The sequence below is a fragment of the Thalassophryne amazonica genome, chromosome 8, assembly GCF_902500255.1.
Source record: "Thalassophryne amazonica chromosome 8, fThaAma1.1, whole genome shotgun sequence".
NCBI lineage: Eukaryota > Metazoa > Chordata > Actinopteri > Batrachoidiformes > Batrachoididae > Thalassophryne > Thalassophryne amazonica.
The window spans coordinates 107,923,293-107,950,046 of record NC_047110.1 but is presented as its reverse complement, the minus strand read 5'-3'; the positions used below and the strand labels follow the sequence as shown (position 1 = coordinate 107,950,046).

The following is a 26,754-nucleotide window of genomic DNA, read 5'->3' as shown; positions in this document are numbered from 1 at the left end:
ATCAGAACTGACGCCTCAGCCACGGCCGTGAACCCGCACACACACACAAAAACATACACGCATGCATGGAGAGTATCTCTCACTAAACATCTGCTTAATTAGCCCTCATAGCGTCGTCTGTCATTAGCAATATATTGTGCCACTATTATTTGTACTAATGAGAACATTCGCACATAAGTGTGTGAACCCATAACGACAGTCACACTGCGCGCATGAAATATTAACGCATTTTGTCAACTGGCTTGAAAACATTTCTGTTTCCTTCTTGGTTAAGAAATAATTTCAATGCCTAAAGCTGTTTTTTTTTCCTGATAGAAACTTATAATAACTTCTTAATTATCTTCAAAATATCTTATTTTCAGTAGGATTTGGGCATTGAAATAGAAAATGTTCCTAAGAACATTTGTTGTTTCTGAATGGATATTTCATGGCATCAATCACCTTGTAATCAACCAAACGTGTAATTAGGGTCAGAGGTCATGTAATCAAAAAGGGTACAAGTAATTGCAGAAACCTCTTGACAAAGAACCAGAATGTTTTAGGCTGTAGAAGTAGAAAAAGAAAGAAGATCTCGGTGTGCTTATCCTCAAATTCTGCAGCGTAAAGTGGATGCGAGTCTTAAACCCGATCTGGACAGGATGCCAGTCCATCACAGGTTACTTACCCAAACAAGGCTGCAACCAGTTTCCAGCTTGATGGACTAGGACAATGCAGACCATGTCATTTTCAAGCACACAGACGGGTAGTATGACTTGGAATCCAACCCATATCTGCATATTGTAGCCTTGTGACCAAGAACAGAATATTTTAGGGCTGTAGACTCCTGTAGATTGGGGAATATAGACCCCGGTAGATTGGGGGCTGTAGATCCCTGTAAACTGGGGGCTGTAGAATCCTGTAGATTGGGGACTGTAGAACCCTGTAGACTGGGGGATGTAGACCCCTGTAGACTGGGGGATGTAGACCCCTGTAGACTGGGGGCTGTAGAACCATGTAGATTGGGGGCTGTAGACCCCTGTAGATTGGGGACTGTAGACCACTGTTGTGTGGAGAAAAGATTATGTTGTTTTGCCCCTGTCTTAAAGTAACCCTAATGATGTACTTATTATTATTACACTAATTGCACGAATTTGTTTTTGTAGCCACTAACGACTGGGAGTGAAGCATGCTGGGGTCATTCTGAACTGGGAGTGAAGAGCTGGGGTCATTATGTTTTTGCAAGAGGAAATAACTTTCAGATGCCTGTTGATTAAAGGAATTATGTGCGCCTGGGAGTTTGAGATGGCCACTCACCCTCCCTTCGCGCACACACTAGAAAAGAGGGGGCAGAGCCATGCTCCGATAGAGTCTGCTGCGGGTTACGTACGAATGCCCAGCCGGTTGACAAGCGCACTCTGCCGAAGGTGTTGGCTCTCCACCTTAAAGGCGTCACGGTAAGAGAGAAAGAGATATTTTATGCGCTGCAACCACTTGTGTTTGATGTAACTGCTTTTGTGGGGAATAAATATACGCCTGTTTGTTCTAGCAAAATGCAGTCTGTGTGATCATTTCTGTGTGCCGATCTGACCGAACCTTGTTACAAAACAACTGTAGATTAAGGACAGTAGACCCCTGTAAATTCAAAAATGTAGACCACTGTAGACTGTAGACCCCTGTAGACTGGGGACTGTAGACCCCTGTAGATTGGGGGCTGTAGAACCCTGTAAATTGGGGACTGTAGACCCCTGTAGACTGAGGATGGTAGACCCCTGTAAATTCAAAAATGTAGACCACTGTAGACTGTCGACCCCTGTAGACTGGGGACTGTAGACCCCTATAAATTGAGAAATCTAGACCACTGTAGAACTGGGAAGTGTCATAATTTCAATGACTGATCAGGTATTAATGCAATCGCTGTGATTGGTGCAGTCAGGACTCTGGACTTGGTGTCTTAAGACATCTGTGACTGTGGACACTGGACTATATTTAGATGCTTGTCTACATTTCTGTCATTGCATGTTCACACCGCTGTTGTCAATGTGTGGTGTGATGTTTGTTGTAATTTGGTGGTGTATTAACAAAATGGGCCAAAATGTTACTTACTGGACTCCATCAAAACTGTTTCATCATTTAGTGTCCAGAAATCTAAACCACCAAAACCATCATTAAAATTCAAATCTCTTCCTTTTTCTTCTGTCTTATTGATACGCTCCGCCCCCTGTCACCAGGCGAGCAGCTCCCTCAGCAGAGTTTTCAGTGGACCGGACGCGTCACATGATGTCCTTCTTGACCATGCTGGGACCAAGTCCTGATTGGAATGTGGGCTTATCAGGAGAGGACCTTTGCACCAAGGAGTGCGGCTGGGTCCAGAAGCTGGTGACCGACCTGATACCCTGGGATGCAGGGACTGACAGCGGCGTCACGTATGAGGTACTGTGTCATATGTGACCTTTGAAGTTATCTCTCACCATCCTGGAGGTTTTACTGGTGTAAATCCTGGAGGAATTTCACTGAAAACACACCCCAGAAATGGCCAGAAGTAGAAGGTCATGTAGCCTCAGTTCTCTGAGTGAGCTAGAGAGTATACAAGAAAGAGACTAGCTAGAGAACTCACCAAAACATCGATGACAACTCTGAAGAGCCTTGTCACACCTTGACTAGCATATTAAAAATGCTGACATGAGTCTAATAAGTTATGGGTAAGTTTATATATATATATATATATATATATATATATATATATATATATATATATATATATATATATATATATATATATATATATATAAGTTAAGAGCTTGCTGAAGCATGTTGAAACACGCTGAAGCTCGCTGATGTACATCCTAATACGCTGAGCTCCTTGAAAATTTTGGGCATGCTGAAAATTTTCAAGCCAGCATGTGACCAGTGTTGCCACAATTACTTTGCAAAAGTAGTCCAATTAGTAATTACTGATTACTCCTTACTAAGTAACTAAGTTAGATTAGTTACTTTTTTAGTTACTTTCAGCAGCTGCCGACAACACCCCCCCCCCCCCCAGCCACCTCAACATAAAAATAACCTGTTCTGCGAATACTCATTTTATAGTCACCCTTTCTTGACTTCAATGAACATAAATACTTGTTTAATAAAAAAAAATAAAATTGTCGTTCTTGACCTCATATTTAACTGTTGACAGCACTGCAATGATAAAACTTACCATTTCTAACCTACATTGTTTATAAATGTTAAATGTTTTTAAACAGTTAAATTCTTTCTAAACAGTTTAATTGTTGAAATTGCTATTATTATTAAGTAGTTAGTATTAGTAATAGTATGAAAAAAATGTCATCAAAAGTGGACCTTTAATCTAGGGCTGCTGTAGGGAGGGACATAAACCCCCCCACTCCTCGCTGCCCACGTTCCTTTCCCGTCTGGATGCGCCCCCAAATTGCTGTTTGAGCAGGAAGAATGGATAACCTTTATTTATGCAGAAAACACAACCAGATTGACAGGTAAGAAAGTTTTTATCGGCTTTTGTTATATCATCTTGTCCCCAGAAAGAGACTTGGGTACATTTGGGTGGAAAAAAAAAAGTGTTAATATTTGAGTGTCGCCTATCAGCTGTTTTTAATGAGGATACGCACAGAGCGGCACAGAGTTTTAAAGAAACAAACAGCGTAAAACTGTCTTTGTAAAACCACAGCACTGAGCGTCACCGCGCTTTGAGAGACAACTGTTTTTCAACTCAGAGCTGAGCTGCACAGTGGATGCGACTGTGCAAAAGCTCGCTGAAAGTGAGCAGTTCAGACCTCCCCTGAATCTCGTCGGGACACCTGTTTTAAAGCTGCAATTGCCCCACAATACAAAAGTAATAGGAACGCACAGTGACTCAGAGTAATTTAAAGTAATTTTAATTTGATTACTGATTTCGATAGATTAAAGCATTAGATTACTCATTACTGAAAAAGCGGTCCGATTAGAGTAATGCATTACTAAGGGCCCCTTCACACACAATACGAATATGATCAAATTGCACATGAAGTGCGTATGAAGCAGGAATCATATGCAATACGCTACCTCCAACGCCTTGTACACCTGTTGCTACAACTATTTGCACACACCAGCGGCTGAAAACTGTGAGAGCCCATCGATCCCTGTCGTGGCAGTCCGATTGATCATCACAGTCCAATGAACACGTATCCACATAAAGCATGCTGATTTTGGAAAACGATGTCTGAAAATACTTTCGTTCCTTATTGTGGCTGGAAACGTAGTGTTTTAAAACAAGTTCCTAATAAGTCTAAATATGTCCATTAATGCGTTATTTGCTCCATAAACGTAGATGAGATATTGAAATGCATAAACCTCTGCTCTCCACGACTCAATAAATAAAGCCACATGATGATCTCAGTCAAACTCAAACAGTTACATGGTGACATTGAGGCACTGCAGTCCTCTGGATGCCTTGGATTTTTTTTAACTTTGATATTTCACATATCTGTATCGTGATTGTCCAAGCTCAATTCTCATGGTTCATGGCAGCTATACAGTAGTGAAATATGTCGGAATCATCATGTATCTTAGATACTTATGGCTGCTTGTGATCTCTTTTTCTATAAATATGGTGTTTGTAGCAATCAGTAGCTCCAACTTTTTTTGTGGAAGGTGCAAGCAGGGCCATTTCTAAAAACAAGGTGTGTCATCTTACCATCTGTCTCATGTCCTCTGGCCTCCAGTTCGAGACCACCCCTCTAAAGAGTTTCTAAACGGGGAACTGTTTCAGATGTTGAAAGTGATCCTGTATATTACAATAGCCTTATAATTAAAGGAGTCCTCCTGATCTGGCATTTGTGGCACGTTGTTGTTGTGTGTTGAGCAGCATTTTTTTTTTTTTTTTATCTGGCTGCGACAGTCTTTAGTTCTCCCTGCCCGAAGAATGAAAAGTGCCCATCAATATTCTCCCACGATTTGGAGATGACAGCAATTTGTTTATAGTTTACACCCTCATGAATAAGCAAAGCATCGAGGTGAAGAAGTAATGTCTTACAGACAAAAAGTAAGCCCCTTCGGCTGTTCCCTTGCCCCCCCCCCCCCCCAGCCCCTACCTCCGCAATTGGGGTCGCACAGCAGATCCAAGGTGGATCTGCATGTTGATTTGGCACAAGTTTTATGCCAGATGCCCTTCCTGATGCAACTCCACGTTACATGGAGAATTGTGGCAGGGGGGTGTGAACTGGGAACCTTCCATACTGAAACCAAGCACCCTAACCACTTGACCACCACCCCTGCCAGAAACCTTTCAGACAAACAAACAAACCAAACACAAGCCCTTTTCCATCACCTCTTCTAGTTTTTTAAATATTTCTTTGCTTTTCTGGCTTCATGTGAGATTTACTCTCTTCTCAGGTGACCTGTTTATCAAACTTTTGTTGTGTTCACTTTGTAATTTCTACAGTGTATAGACGGAGTCTGAGTGTTTTGCACACACAGCTAATTTGGCACGGTTCACCTTTGCACTGACCCGGTCCACCTTATAAGTGAGACCTCATTATTTCTTTTCCTCACTGAGGTGAAAGCGGCGTTCTTGCTGTATTTGTACACATGTGTGAGTTCTGCCGCACTGTGTGAGTCAGTAACCACACTGTTCTTCCGCTCCTCTTAATGTGGAGAGATTTGTCCCCTGGGAACAAAGAGAAACCGGCAAAGTCACTGCCACCTACAGACTCCAACATGGAAGTACATGTCAATCAAGTAATTTCTTATTTATTTATTCTTTCCGCTGCTTGTCTCTGGGATTTATCACAAGCTTGGCAGTTGATGCCCTTCCTAACGCAACTCCAGTTGTACATGGAGAAACCTGCGTGCTGTTCCTGGTGTTGTGAAGTGTCATCCCAGCCAGCTACTAACCTAACCAGGGTTGACTGCTTAACTTGTGAGATCAGGTGTGCACAGAGCAGCATACATACTCAGATGGATGTCTGGTGTTTTATTGAGTGTTTTAGATGATCTTTTTGCTGTATTTTTTTCAGATTGTGAGATTAAATGGACCAGATGTCCAAGCACTTTTTCTCTTTGTGCTCCTGTATTTTGATTTTTTTTTTTTTTTTAAACAGGATGCATATCAAACTGGTGGTGGTTTTACTTTTTTATGATTCTGCCAGACTGTGTTTCTGTCCCTCAAGAGAAATTAAATTGTTCCTCTTTTATAAGCGTTCCTCGGATGTGTGTGAAATGTATATGCTGCCGCTGGATTCTCGTCACTCAAAGAATCCCTACGCTCTGAAATTTAACTGTTTAATTACGTTGACCGTTCCTCAGTGGAAGATGCTTCCTTGTACATTTAATAATCCAGGACTCCAGAGCAGATGTTTTTGTGACGGATAAGACAATCATCACAACAACAGTGATTTTGTTATGTGTCGGACGCAGGACGGAGAACCGACCAGCGTTTGAAGGACCCAGTATAAAATAAGCACAGCACGGTACAAAGGCTAACTGAATTTAATAACATAACAGTGATGTGCTACAATATAACAAATGAGTGCGCGGTCTGGCGTGGTGGAATGACGGTGCGCTCCCAGCAGCACAAACGGTCCGGAGCCAGAAACAGTTCGGACCCAAGGACCCCGCCGACACTCCCCAGGTGGCCGCGACAACCGAGTCTGTGAAAGAAGAAACCATCATGTGAGTCCACACTCCACACATAGAGAGACCACTCAAAGGTGTACATAAACAGCAAACACTTCCTGGCTTAATCACTAATCAGCTTCCCACCCTGCAGGCATGGAACACCCAGTTCACATTATCCACTGCAGTGGAAGCTGATTAAACGACTAACATAACAGCTCAATATAATAAGGTGTGAGGGACACCACATTTACTGACTGTACTAATGTTAGTCACAAAACCTAAAGTACCTCAGGAAGTGTGCTGACGAGCGTGAGACCTCACCCCCTCCTCTTTCACAGACCATGGCATCAAACCTGGATGGTCTCTGCATCCATGATGATGAGATGGCTCTCAAGACGAGGATCTCACCCGTCTGGTCACAAGGTCGAGTCTCTGGCAAATACACACTGTGTACTCCAGACTTAAATGCAACCATGCTCCAATCCATATAGATGCACCACAGCTGTGAGTCCTGACGAGCTGCACATGACCAGCCTCAGGTGATCAGGGTGAGGTCCTAATAGCTCAGCCACACAGCCACTCAGTCCTAAACGCAAGCCACCTGGAAGGAAAAACAAAAGACAGAACAGAAGACAGAAACAAAAGGCAGCCAGGCACCCCCAGCCATACAACAGATTTAGCACCATCACTTAAGTTCAATCCATGATCAGACTTTCATGCAATGCACAGGGCATTTGCAGCACCTTTTAAAATGCTTTAAATTATTTATTTAATAAGGTGTGAAAATGTCTTAAATCTGTTTTTCAGTGATGTTAAAAAAGGCAAAGGCACAAAACATAGTCTCTTTTATTACATTTCCATTGAGAGGTGTCTTTTAGTTTGTAAAACAGTTCTTATTTCTTTTACACAGTTCATACAGCCAGATCCATAAGTGTCCAAATACTTATGAAGCCAACTGTGCAATATACATTTATAGCAAGGTAATATAGGCCAGTGATGTGAAATTACAGTTTGTAGTTCAAAATACAAGAAAAAAATCAAGAAGAAAATTGGTTGTTTCTGTGCCTGTTGCTTTAAGTGGAAATAAGATGGTGTTTAGCCACGCCCACTCTCCTAAGGAGGGGAAGCAGGAGTCATATAATGGGTGTGTGGATGTGTCCTGTAGACCAATGCGTGCAGTCCCAAATTTTCTTCACAGCCACAGAGTTTGCTCAGTCACACAATTCTGTGTGTTTGAGGGTGTTTCAATTTCAACCAAAAGGATTTTGCAGATTATTTGGATTAAGTAACACAGATGGCAATAATGTATCACGTGATAAACTTTCAGCTTGTTAGTGCAGCAGATAAATGCTTGTATCATAACAATCTTTCATTTTGTGATACAAGCATCAAATTTGCCACAATGGTAGTTCTTGGTCTACTTTTTTGCAAAAAATTCATTAGCCGCTTCAGTTTGAAAGGTGCAGCCATTTTTTTGAGGACATGGGGTGGATCCTTGTCGTGGTAAATGTGGCAACGTGTTGACTTGACTTGAACCACATGCACTTGACAGAAACCTAACATTTCCCGCAAAGGAAGCACGTTAGCACAAGGTGACAGTGGCAAAGGAAACCTTCCTACAAATAGGAAGACACCTCAGGTTGAACCAGACATGACGGAGGGACCATCTGCCACAACCTCCTGTGACTCCATAACTACCCTTGTAGCAGAGGTAGTTCGGTGATGGAATATTGACAAAATATCAGTCTGATAAGTCCAACATGTGTTGTTCTACATTGTTTTCAGACTCAGTACTATTAAGCTGGTCTATAAATGTGTAGACCAGGCTTCGGTGCTGGATGTCCTTGGACAACACACTTTATCTGCATTGTTTCAGGTCCATTTGTAACTGGGTACCAGCCGTGGTTGGGAAGTAACCAGTATTGGGCTGACTTCCCATCTGGAAGATATTGTAGGCTCTCAGTGGCTTCACGCTACAGTATCCGGGTATAAACACAAGCCTGATGAGGTTCAGTACCTCAGTCAGATTCACTCTACATCAGAATGACCTCAGAACCCCTAAAGATGCTGTTTTAGTTTGAGTTTTGTTTGTCTTTTGACATTTTTTTTCTTTTTAAGAAATGGGTGAAAAATTTTGTTCTGTGAGACATTAAAAGTCTTAAACTGGATTTGCCTAATCCAGCAGGGAACCTTTTATTTGTGCATTTCTGGTTCTCTGAGCGTCTGCCAGAGTTAATTCACTGTTACATTCATGCTGTAACCTCAGAAGGAAGCATGAGCAGTCACTTTAGTGCTGGGGAGTGAAAAAAGAAACTCCCTGAAAGGATTTTCACTAAAGCAGAGTTTGAGAAATTCCAGCCAACCCAGGTGCTTGAAATCTGTCTGCTTCTTCTCGCGGAGAAACGCTCACAGCCGTCAACTCTTGTCTGTTTTTCTTTGACTCTTTTTAGTCACCAAACAAACCGACAATCCCTCAAGAGAAGATCAGACCTTTGACAAGTTTGGACCACCCCCAGAGCCCCTTCTACGACCCAGAAGGAGGAGCAATCACTCCACTGGCCAGGGTGGTGGTGGAACGCATCGCTAGAAAGGTACAACAAAGTGCACAAAACCTCAAGTGAATACAAGTGGAAATGGTGTTATCTAACAATCAACATGAAGACAACCTCGCCAAGCTTCACTCGCTGTGTGAGGCGCCCCTCACAACCTGTCCAAACATCCACCCCCCACCCTGTGCAGCCTTTACCTGCACTTTACCAGCCGTGCTGATTCACATTATGTCATAGTTAAGCAGCTCTTACACCAGCAGTCCAAGAGTTTTAGCATTTAAATTTTCCAGAACAACTTGATTTTTTTTTTAGGATAGGTCCAAAAAAAAATGTGTACAATCACACATTAAAAGTTCCTTTTGCACTATACTTTAGTTCATTTGGTCGTTTTATGACTCATATCCGGGTTTGAGTTGCAGTGACAATAAACCAACCAAGCAGCTCACCACACACTTCCCTACCCTATATTTTCATAAAATTAAAAATTTTATGTTATATTATTATCCTTGGGCCAAGGTAACCCCCCCCCCCCCCCCCGAAGAGCTGAATAATTTACCATTTTCTGGGAATTCAGAAACAAACAAAAGGTAAATCCAAAACTGTTCCCCTAAAAACCTAAAGCTTCTCGAATCTTTGATGGACTAACCCAAGCATGCAAACAGGATTATTATGAAGTCCTTCTGCCAAAGATTATATGATTAGAAATGATCTGATGTCTATAAATGTCAGTATATTTTACTTTGACCACCTGAAGACGGGTGGAGCTTATGTGATTGACTGTTTTTAGACACTGTAATACATAATTGTTTACACATTTTATTGAATCTGTTATGGAGATCCCACCTTTGGATCACAGACGTTTTTGAGAAAGAAATGAAGTGGGCTTCTGTCAGTCATGGGTCCCTAGAATCCTTCTCCTTATTCTCCCCTTTTTGGCACCCCTGCCTGCTGGTGTCTGATAGTTACATGCACACACGTGCACTACTATTCTTCATTATATAAGAAAGTTAAAATGCATGTTTGAGAGCATTTTGTGACCTGATTTTTCTGTGCATGTCCAGGGAGAACAGTGTAACGTGGTGCCAGACACCATCGACGACATCGTGGCGGACATTGGACAGGAGGAGAAAGAGGAAGGTACACTACGTGCTTGTGCATGTGCTCGTGCATGCACAAGCGCACACATTTTGTGTTTGTGTCCGTTAGTCCATGTGCAAGAACAAATAAGATTAATATGTAAATGGAATAGTTTTGCCACTGCTGAATGTTTGGATTCCAAATTAAAGGTCAAACAAGGTCAATATCCATTGGCTTCTGTGGCGTTTAACTTGATAATTAAGCGTAATAGATGTCCAAACTGTTCCTTCTTAGAACCCTGAGCGCTCAACTAATAATTTGCGTGACTTTTTACCAAAATTAGAGCAACTTTAACTTTTGAATCCTGTACATTTTTTGCTGTTTTTACCCCATAACTCGCTAACATTCAGTCCTGGATAGTCCAAACTATACCTTTCTGGAATCTTTTTGATCCGACAATTAATCTGTTGTACTTTTCAATATGATTGGAGCATTTTTAAATTTTGACTTCCGTCCTCTACATTCACCATGCAGAGCTACAGGAGCAGGTTCAGGCTTACCCATCATGCCTCAGTGCGTCACAGATTCTATGTGCCCTCTTCACCTTTAGTATTTGAACACGCCCTCTCACAGACACCCTTAGCCCCTCCCACCAGACAGGATTTGAAGAGCTTGTCAGGTCTGAGTGGCGTCTCTGCTCTACTGGGACCAGAAATGTGATTTATAAGCAACAAAGATGGGACTTTAGAAATAAACTGCTTGTTTTTCACCAGGATTTTGCACCTAATGATGATGTCAGTAGTTAACTGGTTAACCTGGTTAAACCCACCAATCAAAGTGGTTTCCAGGATGTCATGGAGCTGCAGATGAGGTTCAGAAGAAAAGTAGGGACCAAAGCTGGGTGAGATATGACTTTCCCCTCACCAAAGGTACTAGAACATCCTAGAACCCGTATCGAACCAATGACCGTCAACAGTCATCACTCGATCCACGGAAAACCAACATGGTGCAGTCAGAGAAGAAAGTCTGAGCTGCCACAGTGCCCTCTACCTGTAGGGGGTGGTAGTGAAACTGTTTATGCCTTTGTCTCTCTCACTTTCCATCTGTCTCTGTTTCTTTCTGTCTGTCTTTTTCTTTCCGTCTGTCTGTCTCTCTGTTTCTTCCAGTCTCTGTCTCTGTTTCTGTTTCTTTCCGTCTGTCTGTCTCTGTTTGTCTGTCTGTGTTTCTTTCCGTCTCTCTGTTTGTCTGTCTGTTTCTTTCTGTCTGTCTCTGTTTCTTTCAATCTGTTTGTTTCTTTCCATCTGTCTCTGTTTATTTGTCTCTGTTTCTTTCCATCTGACTGTTTGTCTGTCTCTGTTTCTTTCTGTCTGTCTGTTTGTCTGTCTGTTTCTTTCCGTCTGTCTGTCTCTGTTTCTGTCTCTGTTTCTTTCCGTCTGTGTGTCTCTGTCTGTTTCTCTGTTTCTTTCTGTCCATCTGTCTTTGTCTCTCTGTTTCTTTACGTCTGACTTTCTTTCAGTCTGTTTCTTTCTGTCTCTGTTTCTTTCCATCCGTCTATCTTTGTCTGTCTCTGTTTCTTTGCATCTGACTTTCTTTCCGTGTGTCTGTTTGTCTGTCTGTCTGTCTGTTTCTTTCCATCTGTCTGTTTCTTTCCATCTGTCTCTGTCTGTCTGTCTCTGTTTCTTTCCATCTGTCTGTTTCTGTGCGTCTGTCTGTTTCTCTGTTTCTTTCCGTCCATCTGTCTTTGTCTGTCTCTGTTTCTTTACATCTGACTTTCTTTCCGTCTGTTTCTTTCTATCTGTCTCTGTTTCTTTCCGATCGTCTGTCTTTGTCTGTCTGTTTCTTTACATCTGACTTTCTTTCCATCTGTCTGTCTGTGTGTCTGTTTATTTTCGTCTGTCTGTCTCTGTTTCTTTCCATCTGTCTGTTTCTGTGCGTCTGTCTGTTTCTTTGTTTCTTTCTGTCCATCTGTCTTTGTCTGTCTCTGTTTCTTTCCGTCTGTCTCTCTCTTTGTCTGTCTCTGTTTCTTTCCGTCTGTCCATCTGTCTTTCATGTCTTTCCATCTGTAAGTTTCTGTGCGTCTGTCTCTGTTTCTTTCCATCTGTCTGTTTCTTCCCATCTGTCTGTTTATTTCTCTCTGTTTATTTGTCTGTTTCTTTCCATCTGTCTGTTTCTGTGCATCTGTCTCTGTTTGTCTCTGTTTCTTTCCATCTGTCTGTTTCTTTCGGTCTGACTGTTTCTTTCCGTCTCTATTTCTCTGTTTCTTTCCATCTGTCTTTGTCTGTCTCTGTTTCTTTCTGTCTGTTTCTGTTTGTCTATCTGTTTCTTTTTGTCTGTCTGTCTGTCTGTCTGTCTCTGTTTCTTTCCGTCTGTCTCTGTTTGTCTGTTTCTTTTCATCTGTCTGTCTGTCTCTGTTTCTTTCCGTCTGTCTCTGTTTGTCTATCTGTTTCTTTTTGTCTGTCTGTCTGTCTGTTTCTTTCTGTCTGTCTCTGTTTGTTTGTTTCTTTTCCTGTCTGTTTGTCTGTCTCTGTTTCTTTCCATCTGTCTGTTTCTTTCCATCTGTCTCTGTTTCTTTCCGTCTCACTGTTTCTTTCCGTCTGTCTGTTTCTTTCTGTCTGTCTCTGTTTATCTGTCTCTGTTTTTTTCCGTATGTCTGTTTGTCTGTCTCTGTTTCTTTCCGTCTGTCTGTTTCTTTCTGTCTGTCTATTTCTCTGTTTCTTTCTGTATGTCTCTGTTTATCTGTCTCTGTTTTTTTTCCGTATGTCTGTCTCTGTTTCTTTCTGTCTGTCTCTGTTTGTCTATCTGTTTCTTTTCGTCTGTCTGTCTCTGTTTCTTTCTGTCTGTCTCTGTTTGTCTGTTTCTTTTCATCTGTCTTTTTGTCTGTCTCTTGTTTCTTTCTGTCTGTTTCTGTGCGTCTGTCTGTTTATCTCTGTTTCTTTCCATGTGTCTGTTTCTTTCTGTCTGTCTCTGTTACTTTCTCCCTGTTTCTTTGTCAGTCTATCTCTATTTTTTGTCTTTCTGTCTCTCTATCTTTCCATCTGTCCTTGTTTGTCTGTCCCTATTTCTTTGTCTGTTCCTGTTTCTTTGTCAGTCTGTCTTTGTTTTTGTATTTCTGTCCCTGTTTGTTTGTCAGTCTATCTCTCTTTGTCTGTCTCTCTTTTTGTTTGCTTCTGTTTCTTTGTCTGTCCCTGTTTGTTTGTTGTCTGTCTCTGTTTTTTTGTCTGTCTGTTTCTTTATCTATATGTCTGTATCATTGTCCATCTGTATCTGTTTGTCTGCTTCTTCTTCTTTGTCTGTCTCTGTCTCTTTGTCTCTTGATCTTTGTACCTCTGTGTCATTGTCTTTCTCACAGTTTCTTTCTTGTTTTGTCTCAGTCTTTGTGTCTTCTATCTTATGATTACATTGTTATTTCATCCTTTGAGTTTTTGTCAGTTTAATATCTGCACTTGATGAGGTCCGGAGCTTTAACAAAGACTACAAAATTACTTTTGTAACATTATTAGGAAAAAACCCCCAAACATAAACCTTTTTGTCTTGTTGGATTCAGACTCTGTTATTACATGATATTACAGTTCTTTGCATCCTTTGAACTGGAAGGATTTCTGTGTTGGTTAAACATTTAATGTGATTATGTGCTTTACACACTCGGCACTTACTGCAGCTGTTTAGACCACGCCCACACTACATTATTAAAATTTAAAAAAAGGTTTAGAAAAAACAAAAACTCTGGACAACCAGCTGCTTTTGAGTTTACTCAATGTATAAAATATAATAAAATGTAATGTTTTTGGTTGGTTGCTTGTTATGCTTTTTTTTTTTTTTAAATACAGTGATGCTGATTTCTGGGTCCACTCAGATCCTGTAAGAGATGAGACACCGACCCTGAGTTTGTTCAGCTCCAGTTTTCATTTGGTGCAAACAGTGTTCTGCTGTGTTTGGTTGCATTCAGAATTCTTGAAGACGTCTGTCTGAAACTAAAGATCTTTTTATCTTTTGCTCTCTGTGTGGGTCTCCTGTCCTCATGCTGTGTTTTGTTCAAAAATCTGTCCAAACATGATAAATTTTTAAGCGTGGACAGAGAAAACCCAGCTTCTCCAAAACAGTGTCATTTTTTTTCTGAAGCACCGGCTGATTCCGGCTTTTTGTTGCCTCTAAACTTTTTAAATTGCTTGTTATAAATGTCATCATCGTTGCTCAAGCGATACAGGTGTTGTCATTAACCCGTGTTTATATATTTATTCAGATGGCAAACTTTACAGTGCCAAATGGGAGATGTAATCTGGGTGTCTGCAGGAGCGGTAATTGCTGTTTGCGTTGGACAATAGGTTGCATGAGGCCCTTTATGAAAATGACGTGAAAAGGCGAGTGTTTGGAAACTGTTTTCAGAATTTGACGTTTTAATGTGGACACTGTTGTGGGGCTGCAGCAAATTGTAAGCTGCTCCTGGAGGCACTGTTTGCAGAATGTGATTACCCTCTTGACTGATGCTATTACTTTTCTCATAACTTTAAAAACAGAGGGTGCCGTAAGAGGGGCACGATGACAGCGGCTCACTAAGTGGCTTTTCTAGGAAAGGACGCTGTTACGTGGATGATGCAAGTGCCCGCACAAGAACACATCACCCCCATTAATCTTAGACCAGATTTATGCTTTTGAAGATACTGAAAGCCTGCTGGTATCGTCAAAAGATTGAATTTTTTTTTAGTTTTTTACTACATCTAAATTCGCTACAATGTAATTTGTTATCAACCATGTATTTACTTGAATTTTCCACCAGGGAGCAGTATAATTTCTTGAGTAATGTGCAAAAAATTGTTGGTGTCAAGTTCAGCTTTGGTGCACATCATCATGAGAACCTGTGTCAACAACCAACTACAGGCAATCCCACTTCTGCTAGTCGTACCCAAAATGTCGACCTGAGCTTGATTCCCAGTCATTCTGCCTGGGGAAGCAACCCATGATGGACTGGATGTCCATCCAGGATGGGATGTAGACCCACACCTACATGGTGCTGGAGAATGGAAGGATTAGCCCCGGTTTAACATTAATAGGGTATCTTACACCCGGGGGGGTAGGATGTCCTAGGATATCTTACCCCCCACCCTGGATATCTTACCCCCCACCCCAATATCTTGCCAAAACAAAGTTTTGCAAGATATGTTTGTCAATATGTATGTTTTTTTGTTTGTTTGTTTGTTCGTAATCATTGCATTTTTCACCTTTAACTTGCTGTGCAGCACACAGTTTACATCGCAGACTCTTGCAAGTTCACATATAAGCAGCCCTAGTGAGGTACCTTTCAGTACACAAAAGGGTTTAAGCTCAAGGTAAAAGGTCAAGGTCACAGGAAGGTCAAACTCTAAATTCAACTCCACAAATTTCCTGGTCGCAATTTTTGAAATATAGCAGCCCTAGTAAGGTACCTTTCACTACACAAAAGGGTCAAGGTCACAGGAAGGTCAAACACTAAATTCGATGAAACAACTGTCCTGGTAGTCCATGGACCAAGCAGGTTGTCGGTACCACTGAAGGTGACCAAACAACACGTAGAATCCAGCCTCACTGGATTCTACGTGTCGTTTGGATTGTTTGGGTCGATGGGGTTCTAAAAAGTAATAGTTTGCACCATCTGTCATGCTTAGTTATCACATTACCAAGTAATATACGAGGTCTGTTAGAAAAGTATCCGACCTTATTATTTTTTTTCAAAAACCATATGGATTTGAATCACGTGTGATTACATCAGACATGCTTGAACCCTCGTGGGCATGCAAGAGTTTTTTTTCACGCCTGTCGGTTACGTCATTCGCCTGTGGGCAGTCTTTGAGTGAGGAGTCGCCCACCCTCTCGTCGATTTTTTCATTGTTTAGGAATGGCTCAGACTGCTGCTTTGTTTGATCAAAATTTTTTCAAAACTGTAAGGCACAACTGAGTGGACACCATTCGATAAATTCAGCTGGTTTTCGGTTAAAATTTTAATGGCTGATGAGAGATTTTGGTCTGGTAGTGTCGCTTTAAGGACGGCCCACGGTGCCTGACGGCGATCTGCGCTTCGAGGCGGCAGTGTCTCGCCGTTTCAAGTTGAAAACTTCCACATTTCAGGCTCTGTTGATCCAGGAAGTCGTCAGAGAACAGAGAACTTTCAGAAGAAGTCGGCATGAGGAGTTTATTCGGACATTCCATTGTTAACGGACATTTTGTAATGAAAGAACGTGCGGGCAGAGTCGCATGTCGGGCTGGACCCGACCGCGGGGGGTCGCGACAGGAAAAACACCTCCGTTGGAAACATTAACGGGCAAGTTGGAACATGCCCAAGCTGTTAAACAATTTCTCAGTTACTCACTTGTTGAAAGCCATCAAAAGCCGCCTGAATTTTACAAATGGTTTTCAACACGGAGGTGTTTTTCCTGTCGCGGCGCACACAGATTCGCCGAGTCGTCACGGAAACGACTTGGCGAATTTGCGCGCACGTCTTTCATTAAAAAATGTCCTTAAACAGTGGAATGTCTGCATAAAGTCCTCATGCCGGCCTCTTCTGAATCTTCTCTGTTCTCTCACGACGTCCTGGGTGAATTAAGCCTTAAATTAGGATGTTTTCAGGTCAAAACAGGCCGACGACGGCGCCTGGAAGCGCTGCGCGACGTCCCGCTCCGTGGGAAGTCCTTACAGCGACAGAAACACCCCATAATCGCTCATCAACCGTTAAACTTTTCACCGAAAACCAGCTAAATTTCTCGAATAGTGTCCACTCGGATATTCCTCACAGGTCCAGAAAAAATGTTGATAAAGCAACGCGCGCCGTCTCGAGCAGCGTGTGAAACAAAGGAATTCAGCCGAGAGGGCGGGACCACATCTCACTCAAGGCCTGCCCACAGGGAAATGACGTCACCGACGCGTGAAAAAACTCACGCATGCGCACGAGGGTTCAAGCATGATTGGTGTAATTGCACGTCATTCAAATCCATATAGTCAAAAAAAAAAATAAAAGTGTCGGTTTCTTATCTAATACACCTCGTATGTCACCTGTCATTGTATCCAATGGACATCAGCCTTGTTTGACCTTTATTTTGGAGACCAAACATCCACCACAGTCAGACTATTCCATTTATTAATCCTTTCATTTCTACCAATAATTTGCATCTTTTTTTCTTTTTTTTTACTGTAATTGGAGCATCTTTAACTTTTGACCCCTGTACAAACCGAAACTGACATTTGTCACCATTTTTGCTGTTTTTACCCCATAACTCCAGAATATATTATTCTGTTGATTCCGATCTGCCACTCTTTATATTTATGGCCTAGTTTGTACAAAAGAGATTTGAGAAAGGTGGCAGACATTATAGGCCCCTCATTTTCATTGTTTTGCATACTATTGTGTCTGTGTGTATGTGTTTGTGTGTGTGCGCGCACAAACTACTGTGTGTTCTATACATATGTGGATATTTTATGCAAAACTAAATTGGAGTATTTTCCATCACATATGTCAGGTTGTCAATCAGGTCCATATATTTGTAGAGTATATTTGTAAGGGGGATTTAAAGATACTTCAGAATAGGAAATATTACTATTGTAGAGAGCTATAGATGCATACAGAAAGAATACCAATATTGTTCACCATCAATCAAATGGCTTCCTCTGGGACCATAAAACATCCATGAAATATAGAATTTAAAGGTTGCTCTGTCCTGACTGGGCCTTATCAAGGTTTGGGTTAATCAATGCTGCTCTGTAGAATTTTTTTTTAACCTTTATTTAACCAGGAAAAAACTCACTGAGATTAAGCTGCGTTTACACATAACCAAGACGCGTTACGAATGTCATTTTTCTGTCATTCGTGACACATTCCTGACATTCTTAATGTGACTTAACGCATCTGAATAGGTTTCTTAATAGGGCGTGTTGGTGCGTGATATTCTTGATATTCGTGGAGCATGTTTTTGCCTGTCAAAAAATCTTCCACGAATGTCACACACCACCCTCATGTCATCTCACGTCGTGGAGGTCGCAACTGAGCGTGTTGATCCGTCTTGATGAGTATTGATCCTTAATAGAACGTGACAACGTTCGTAGTGGTTCCTGTGATGGTTCTTGGAGCCCAAACTGTCACGCGTTATTACGAAGTGACACGGAAACTGTCAAGTTTTGACACGACTTGTAACGTGGCGTCACATTTCACTGCGCGCCACGACAAATCAGATTTATGTCACGTGCGCACAATTAAACTCGGCTCCAAATGTCGTTCCACAGTTCCTGCTGAAGCCCCTCATGATGCTCCTACAGGTGTTCCACCTGCTGTTGTAACCGATGAGCGGGAGAACGAGTCTGAGCAACCAGAGGAGCGAGAGGAGACTCACATGCAGCCCGACATCTCTGCACCTCCTCCAGTCCGGCGGAGGAAGAAGCGCGCACAATTAAACCCTGTTGCACCAAATTCAGTTTGATTGCTGACACCAAGTTGGCTAAAAGACTAATTTCAGTGTTCTTCAGCGCGCTCCTGCAGGTGTTCCACCTGCTGCATGTGCCTGATGCCGCATGAAGCCACACATCTGGCTCTGTCCTCCTTGTCTCTGCGCCACTCCATGGCACAGAGCCCAACTACACATGTGGTTACAAAGTTCTTCTGAAAAACTGGAGCGATCTGTATTCGGTTGGATGAATATGGGTGTGTGTGTGAAGACAATTCACCTCGTTCACATCGTGACTGAACTTAACGATGCGCTGTTATGCGCAATAGCGTGCAACAACACGGAACATTATTCTTGACCGTGCGTAATGGTTCCTGATAATTCTCCAGCAACACGTGACATTAATCGTAATGTGTGGTAACAGGTTGCAGCAGTTCCTGAGGAGACCTGACGCCTCTGCCCCGAATCATCACATTCGTGATCAGCGGCCAAGAATGTGCACTTCGTGGCATTCGTGACTTGTCGTCGTTATGTGTAAACGAAGCATTACATTTACATAGAAAACAGACACTTGAATGAGATAATACAATCAGGTAAAACATCTACAGGTCAGAACCATCAAGAGTGATTTAAAAGTGTTAAGTGGCACGAGCTCTTTCAGTCTAAACTCATTTTGGAGTTAATTCCAAGAGTGAAATGTTGGACTGTTGCCTGTCAGGGACGGGGGGAAGATTTCCAGGGTGGGGAGCTATGCTGTTACACCAGCACCAGTGGGCATCAGGGCCTTTGAGATGGTGTCTAAAACTCCTGTGATATATTAATCCCCAAGAAGTTGCTGGACATCATACCCAGCGTATACAGAGGTACTACTGTATGATCGTGTCTCATGAGGTTACTGAAAAGAGGTGTTTATTATTGGTGGCATGTTTAAAGCAGAACAAAAGTCCAAGTCTTTAGGGTAGTGGAGATCCCTATTTTACTGTATGGTTGCAAGATCTGCACACCAACCAGTGACGTGCCGTGATGGCTGGATATTTTTGGGACTAGGTCTCTTCAGACTCTGTGTCAAACAACTGGTTATGCAGGGAAACTCAGATGAGGAGTTGCATTGTGAGGGAACATCACCTGCAACATTTCGGACCCGTGGAGCATTTCTCTGTACATGATACAGGATGCAGGTGCCTCAGGCTTGAAGACTCCAGTGGCTGGAGAAGGCCAAGGGGAAGCCTACCTTTCATCTGACGGTGAAATTCTTTATCCTTTCATGAATTCATTTTCCGCGGCATATCCGGATCTGAATTATGGTGGCAGCAGACTAAGCAACTCAATCTGCACCAGCCTATAATTGGTCAAGTCTTCTAACACCTCCTGGGAGATGCTGAGGTGTTTCCAAGCCATCTTACAGATATAATTCCTCCCAGTTGGATGTGCTTGGAAGACCACCCTAGGGAGACCACCAGGGGGCAGGCTCACCAGGTCCAAATGCTCAAAAGGATCCAGCTGAGGTGAGGATGCCTCCTCTAGCTCCTCCTGTAGTGGTAGATAGATGGTTTGTCTCAAGCGGTGTGGATGGACCACATCCAAGACCCAGAGCAAAGTATTCAAACCATTTTTTTAAAACATGTTTCTGAGATGTGTAGCTTCTGCACCACTCTTATGGCTCTTTTGGTACTACAGGGTGCAGTGATGAGCCTGAACTGGACATGACTGGTTCTCCAGGCCATGAGTGCACAGTTAGAGGTCATGTTGCTCACTTAGCAGATGGACTGGGTATGGCAGCACGCTGGGTGCAGGTGTTTGTGCTGCACAGTGGCACTTTGGGTCTATTTTTCATTTTAAGTGGCCTTGTGGATGTGTGGAGCATTTTGTCTGCACAGCAGAATTCTTAACAAGGATCTCATGCTGCCTAATAAATGTCTTCCTCAGTCAGTCATGAGCCATTTGCTTATTTTCCTTCCTCCATTCTCCTTCGCTCTGGCTCCACCTGTCCCTCGGTCTCTCCTCGTTCCACCTCATCTCCGTGGGAGATGACAGAATGAGCATCCTCAGGCCCGGAGCTTCGCTGCCTTCACTTAACACTTCCTCGCTGCTCCTTTGTTCCCTTCTTCTCCTCAGCTCTCATTAAATGTTGGCCCTGAGACGTGGACCCACTCAGGTTCATCCCCGAGGCCCGTGGGTATATTTTCTTTTGCTTCTCTACTCGTTCTCCCGCCACACCTCGATGAAAACCCCAGAGAGCTTTTTTTTAAATTGAAGTAGTACCTCTGGCACTTCTTGAAGCTGCGCTCTCGCTAATAATTGGTCGAGGCATTCACAAATCAAACACTTGTCTTTGCCGCGGTTCCTCGCATGTTGCTCTGCGGCCGACGACCTGCAGTAATCACCTCTGGATTCAATGCTAAATGATTCTCGTTCGCCAATCCCCATCTGTCAAACATCCACAGCTCAATACAGACGTGTTTTATTGGAAAATGGTTTTATTTTTTAGTGAAAATACAAAAACTGATTTCAAGGGGGAATTTACACAAGAAGGTAATATAATGTAGGCAGGGGTGCCGAATAAGGAGAAGGATTCTAGGGGCCCGTGATTGACAGGGGCCCAGAGACAAAATAATATGGGGGGGCCCAGCAAGATTGCTTTTCATGGGGCCCAAAATCCCTGGCGGCACCCCTGCTTGTAGGTCACAGCTGTCTGAAAAACAACTAGACACTGAGGTTAGGAATACTTTAAAAAATGAATATGCATTTTCAGGTATCTAAGTGAGCATCACAGAGGACGATCTAGTGAAAGAACGCACCAGTGCAGCTCGCTGCCGCATCCAACACACTGCAGAACCGCATTGGGTCCTGGATGGCAGTCACCCAGGCAGATCTCAAAAGCAGCCATTTGTCAGCTGCAGCCAGGCAAGATGTGGGCGTGTCCCTGGTCTTCTCCAGTTCTTAGGGTCCTCAACACCGAGGCACCTGCATGCTGGATCACGCTCCTGGTGTGCCTTGCATCAGTGTGTGAATGTTTGTGTGAGTGGGTGGATGTGAGGCATCATTGTAAAGTGCTTTGATCATAAAATGGTTGTGAGACTTGGACCCCAGTCAGTGGCCTAAGATGACAACTGGATGTCTTTGGTACTCGGTCTTTTTGCAGAGTCCTTGGGTACCACTGATTCCAGTAGGGAGACAGACGGGGACTATCACTCTCATTCTGAGGGGACATCAGCTGCAACATTTTGGACCTTTTGGCACATTTCTCTATTTATGATTGAGCATGTACATCTCTGAGTCTTGCGGGCCCCAGTGAGTGGAGAAGGCCAAAGGCTCATGTGGCTGCGGCAAAAAGTTCTTTTAAAAATGCGGGGATGGACTGGGTATTTTGCTTGGATAGCTGACATCCAGGACCCAAAGGGGTTCTCTGATGTCATGGATGCAGTGAAGAGTGGCAGCAGCACATGATCCCTGACTTTTTGAGTGCATTTACATCCAATTTCAAAGAGTTCAAGTATCTCGGGGTCTTGTTCACAAGTGAGAGGACAACGGAGCGTGAGATTGGCCGGAGAATCGGTGTAGTAGGGGCGGTGTTGCATTCGCTCTACCGTACTGTTGTGAAAAAAGGCGAAGCTCTCGATCTACTGGTCAATCTTCATTCCTACTCTCACCTATGGTCATGAGGGTTGGGTCATCACCGAAAAGAACTAGATTGCAGGTACAAGTGATTGAAATGGGCTTCCTCAGGAGGGTGGCTGGTGTCTCTCTTAGAGATAGGGTGAGTTCGGTCATCCGTGTGTAGCTCAGAGTAGAGCCACTGCTGCTTCACGTTGAAAGGAGCCAGCTGAGGTGGTTCAGGCATCTGGTAAGGATGCCTCCTGGGGGCCTCCCTAGGGAGGTGTTCCAGGCACATCCATCAGGGAGGAGACTCCAAGGAAGACCCAGGACTAGGTGGAGAGATTATATCTCCACACTGGCCTGGGAACGCCTTGGGATCCCCCAGTCAGAGGTGGTCAGTGTGACCAGGAAAGGGACGTTTGGGGTCACCTGCTGGATAAGTGGTTGAAGATGAGTGAGTGAATACATCCACTTCCTTCCTGTACACTAATAAAAGCCTCTTGCTGTGTGAAACGGTTAATCTGTCATAGCAAACAAATCCACTTTTATGCTGGTGAGTTGGTTTTTTTTTGTCAGTCACACAAAAAAGCCAAATTGTAACATCACAGTGATGGTCCTCGGCTGAGGAATACACTTGTTTTACAAAAGCCAATCCATAATCTAACCGCTTATAGTGAAGTCAGATTGAGACGATGAGCATGTGAACACATTCAACCACGAGAAACCACTTGTGGCAAACGTGAGTAAATCTTATCTTCTGTCTTCCTTTTCCCTCCATCTTTCTGTCTTAGATGACACTCCAGAGACATGTATCTACTCCAGCTGGTCTCCCTGGTCGGCGTGTAGCAGTGCGACCTGTGAAAAAGGTCGTCGGATGAGGCAGAGGATGCTGAAGGCCCAGCTGGACCTCAGCGTGCCGTGTCCCCACACTCAGGACTTCCAGCCCTGCATGGGTCCAGGATGCAGCATGGAGGGTAAGAACACTCCGTCTCTCGGCAGGTGTTCTTCAGAACTCGTGCAATGTTTTACGGCATCCCTGCTGTGGCGGTAAAGATGATCTCATGCACAGTTATCTGTGCGTCGCATCTTCTTTTAGGTTGTCAAATGATTGTATTCCGCTGCAGAACAAAATGGGGGCACTTTGAGCTGCAAAGTCCACAGAGGGAGAGGATTTTGGTCTGAAATGTTCTCTACAGTGTCGAACTCGCTCGAAAATAACAGAATGTTTTTCAGCGCTGCAGAATAACAGTAAGCACCGCAGAGCAGTGTTTGTGGCGCGAAGATGGTGAGTGTGCTGTCGACCAGAGTGAGGAGAGTCGTGTTTCTGCGTCATGAACTTATGACGCAATCTCACTGCTTCTGTGTTCACACATCACAACCTCCAGTGCTTCCGGAATCGTTTTGTGCAACAGGAGGGTGTTCAGCTTCAGTCACACAGTCACGCAGTGAAGTGCATGAGGTAAAGTTTGAATCTGGTTCAGATGAGTTAATGTTTTATGTGAACGTATCATGTTCTGAATGATTCTTACACACACACACACACACACCCACACACACACACACACACACACACACACACACACCTGACTCCCTCTCCAAGTAAGAGTGGTCGGGTCAGGTCAGGCCTGGGACGTGCACTGGTGCCGTGCATGGCTGCATCCACCCGAATCACATCATCGCTCATTCAAATTAAATTCACCATCAAACTCACCAGAGTCTGACAGCGTGCAGGATCAGTGTGATTAACAATGGTCCATTGACACATACGGTTTATGTCACCAAAATGTTTTATTTTCACAGTGTTTGTCACTATAAAACTTTTTTTTTTAACAATCATCTTTTCTTGGTGTCAGATTTCTTCGCACTTTTGCGAAATCTGAGTGTCTCATCAGTGACGCATAATTTGATTTCTTGCATCACAAACTGAGCAGGTCAACCACAGACGGGGTAACTGGGATCAATCGAGGAGTGGTTCTGGTGCTTCTGTGTTTTCAAACAGACTTATTGCAGATGTAGTTTGTACTTTACACCACTAGATGCCGCTTCTAGAAAAGGCTGGTCTGGTGAAGAAACACTGGAATCCGGAGGAACGAGAAATCCAACATGATGTCGAGTAATACGCCGCTGTATCGCTTGTATAAACTTAGTGTTGAAGTTTTCCTAAACGTTGTTGAATTAAGCTGAATTAGTTACAAATACGGCCTACTTCCTTCACATGCATCAATGCTACAGTCACAATCTGGAGCTACCCGGCGGTTGGCCTTCCTTCTGGTTGATTCCACCCGAATGCAACAGCTCTGCCCAGCGTAACAGGAATAATGTTCATTTGACACTCAGGAAAGACGTTCGGATGCTCACTTTTCATTTTGATTTATTAGGGCTACATGTCATAAATCAGACTGCTTGCCCGTACTTAGATACAAGGATAATGATGGGGGGGAGCAAGGCCTTAAGAATGCACCGTGTTTTTGTCTACAGGCTTTACGTTCTCCTGTTTGTGATAGAATTTGATAGAACCATAACAGTATAATGTTTCAATTATTTTCAAGAAAGGTGTGAGAATACACTGTCATAACTCATGGGCATGTGTGTGCTGTTGGTGGGCTTTTTAATGATTTGGTTGGGTGTCAAAATCGAATTCCTGTCCACGTCATGACAGCTGGGTAACTGGGTCAAGTAGGAGGCTTCCTGTTAGGGTGAAATACGGTGGGGACCTTGTTTACCCTGTAACCGCTACAGGAACCCTGAACACGAGATGGTTAACGTGGCTCTGGTGAAACAAGAATATGATGTCAGATTAGTGTGTGGGTCTGTGTGTGAACATGAAGTGTCATTGTAAAGCCCTTTGAGTATCTACTATAGAATGCATTATTATTATTATTATTATTATACCTGAGTGGATAGGCGTGCCAATAGACCTGGGTTCAAATCCTTCCCATGCTACCTATCTGTGTCCTTTGACAAGACATTTAATCTACATTGTCTCAGTTGTAAGTGGATACCTGCCTCAGCTGGGGAAGTAACCTGCGCCGGACTGGTGTTGCATCCAGGGGGAGTCGTAGACTCTCAATCGCTTGATGCTGCCAAATCCGGAGATTATCATCGCAGCCAATGGGGTTCAGGACCTTTATAGGACTTAGTAAAATTAAATTCACATATGTTACAGGGTATGGGTGAATGTGAGGCATCATTGCAAAGCACTTTGAGATTCTGCAGTGGATGGAAAAGTAATACAGAAATGCAGACTTATTTTAAGAAGAAACCTCCAAACTGGGTGAAAACTTGTTAAAATATGACTGGTGTACAACATTTTTTCAATTTCAACCAGCCCACAGTTGTGACTGTGTGTGTGTGTGTGTGTGTGTGTGTGTGTGTGTGTGTGTGTGTGTGTGTGTGTGTGTACATGCCAGTTATTTCTGTTAAACTTTGATTGGTCATCAGCAGAGCAGGAGAAATGTGTATCCAGGTAATTTTTCTCAATTTGCTGAACAAGTTGCAGAAGTTCACATATTATTTGTCAAGGATTATTTTGTGCCTTCAGATAGAGCTGAGGGTGTTGGAATTTCCAGCAAATGCCAACTTGACCACCAGCTGCAGAAATGCTTAATTGCAGAAAACTGAATCTGATGGGAACATATGTTTAAGTGCAGTTTCACACTTTGCACACAGGCATAGTGCACAGATCTAGTTTGCTCCCTCACTGAAAGATCAGCTTGCATGCACTTATTGTTCAAACTGAAGTCTGATGAGGAAATAATAAACTATAACTGGCTGAACATAAAGGTGCTGCTGTCGCTAAATCGTTAAAGTGCAGAAAAGCCCCCAAAGTGATCACATTTCATATGTTCTAATCCTTTCAGAGGTTCTGTCATTCATATCCAATCAACACGAGAGGTGATGTGTGAACTCTGAAAATGATAAGCAGATTAAAGCTCAGGTATTTATTTCATCCTCACAAAATGCAGCCAGTGACTGTGAATGCTTCCTGGCGGCTGGATGTGTCATTAAAATGGAACGCTTCACTGCTGTTTCATGGCTGAGCAGAATGATTTCACACAGAAATTGAATTGTGCACTTATCCAAAAATACTTGGTGTCACTGTGAAGGATAATGCATTGGGCGGCTGTAATGATGTGTAACCAAAAGGCAGCAGATTCAAGTCCCGGTGACAGCAGGTTGATGTATCGTTGCCTGAAAGTACAGTGAAACCCAAACATTACTGAAGCCGATATTAGTTTTATGCAATACTTTAAATCCCCTAGTTTTAGGGTGCAAGTATCAATGATTGGAAGCGCTAATTACTTTGCATTCACTGACAATCTAAAAGATTATGTGAATTTAGGCGTTCATGCAAACTGCTCTCCTGCACCCCGGATACTTAAACCGGGATTTGATTGTGTTTTGTGTTTAATGAAAACAAATCAACACACCACAACATCATTGTAATGTTGGAGATAATCAGAATAACAGATGTGTTCTACATGTTTGGAGCTGTAATCAAGATTCCGAAACAGTGTCTCTCCAAAAAACAAACTCCC

The 26,754-nt window shown here is 43.0% G+C and overlaps 1 protein-coding gene and 1 long non-coding RNA gene across 3 annotated transcripts in view; one reads left to right on the top strand and one right to left on the bottom strand.

The window, feature by feature from the left end:
- Nucleotides 1-26,754, top strand: part of LOC117516279 (spondin-1-like) — a 253,559-nt gene that overhangs the window by 193,606 nt on the left and 33,199 nt on the right. Inside the window, exons 8-11 of one of the 2 annotated variants that reach the window (XM_034177214.1) lie at nucleotides 2,208-2,409; nucleotides 9,042-9,182; nucleotides 10,202-10,277; nucleotides 23,008-23,191. In XM_034177214.1, the coding sequence (XP_034033105.1) occupies nucleotides 2,208-2,409; nucleotides 9,042-9,182; nucleotides 10,202-10,277; nucleotides 23,008-23,191 (603 nt within the window). The remainder of the gene's footprint in view (nucleotides 1-2,207; nucleotides 2,410-9,041; nucleotides 9,183-10,201; nucleotides 10,278-23,007; nucleotides 23,192-26,754) is intronic. The other variant, XM_034177215.1, reaches the window with a different exon arrangement.
- LOC117516280 lies at nucleotides 8,511-25,206 on the bottom strand. The gene is made up of 3 exons (XR_004562354.1): nucleotides 25,135-25,206; nucleotides 15,118-15,130; nucleotides 8,511-8,522 (listed from the first exon to the last, which is right to left on the bottom strand). It is a non-coding gene; the product is annotated as an uncharacterized LOC117516280 (long non-coding RNA).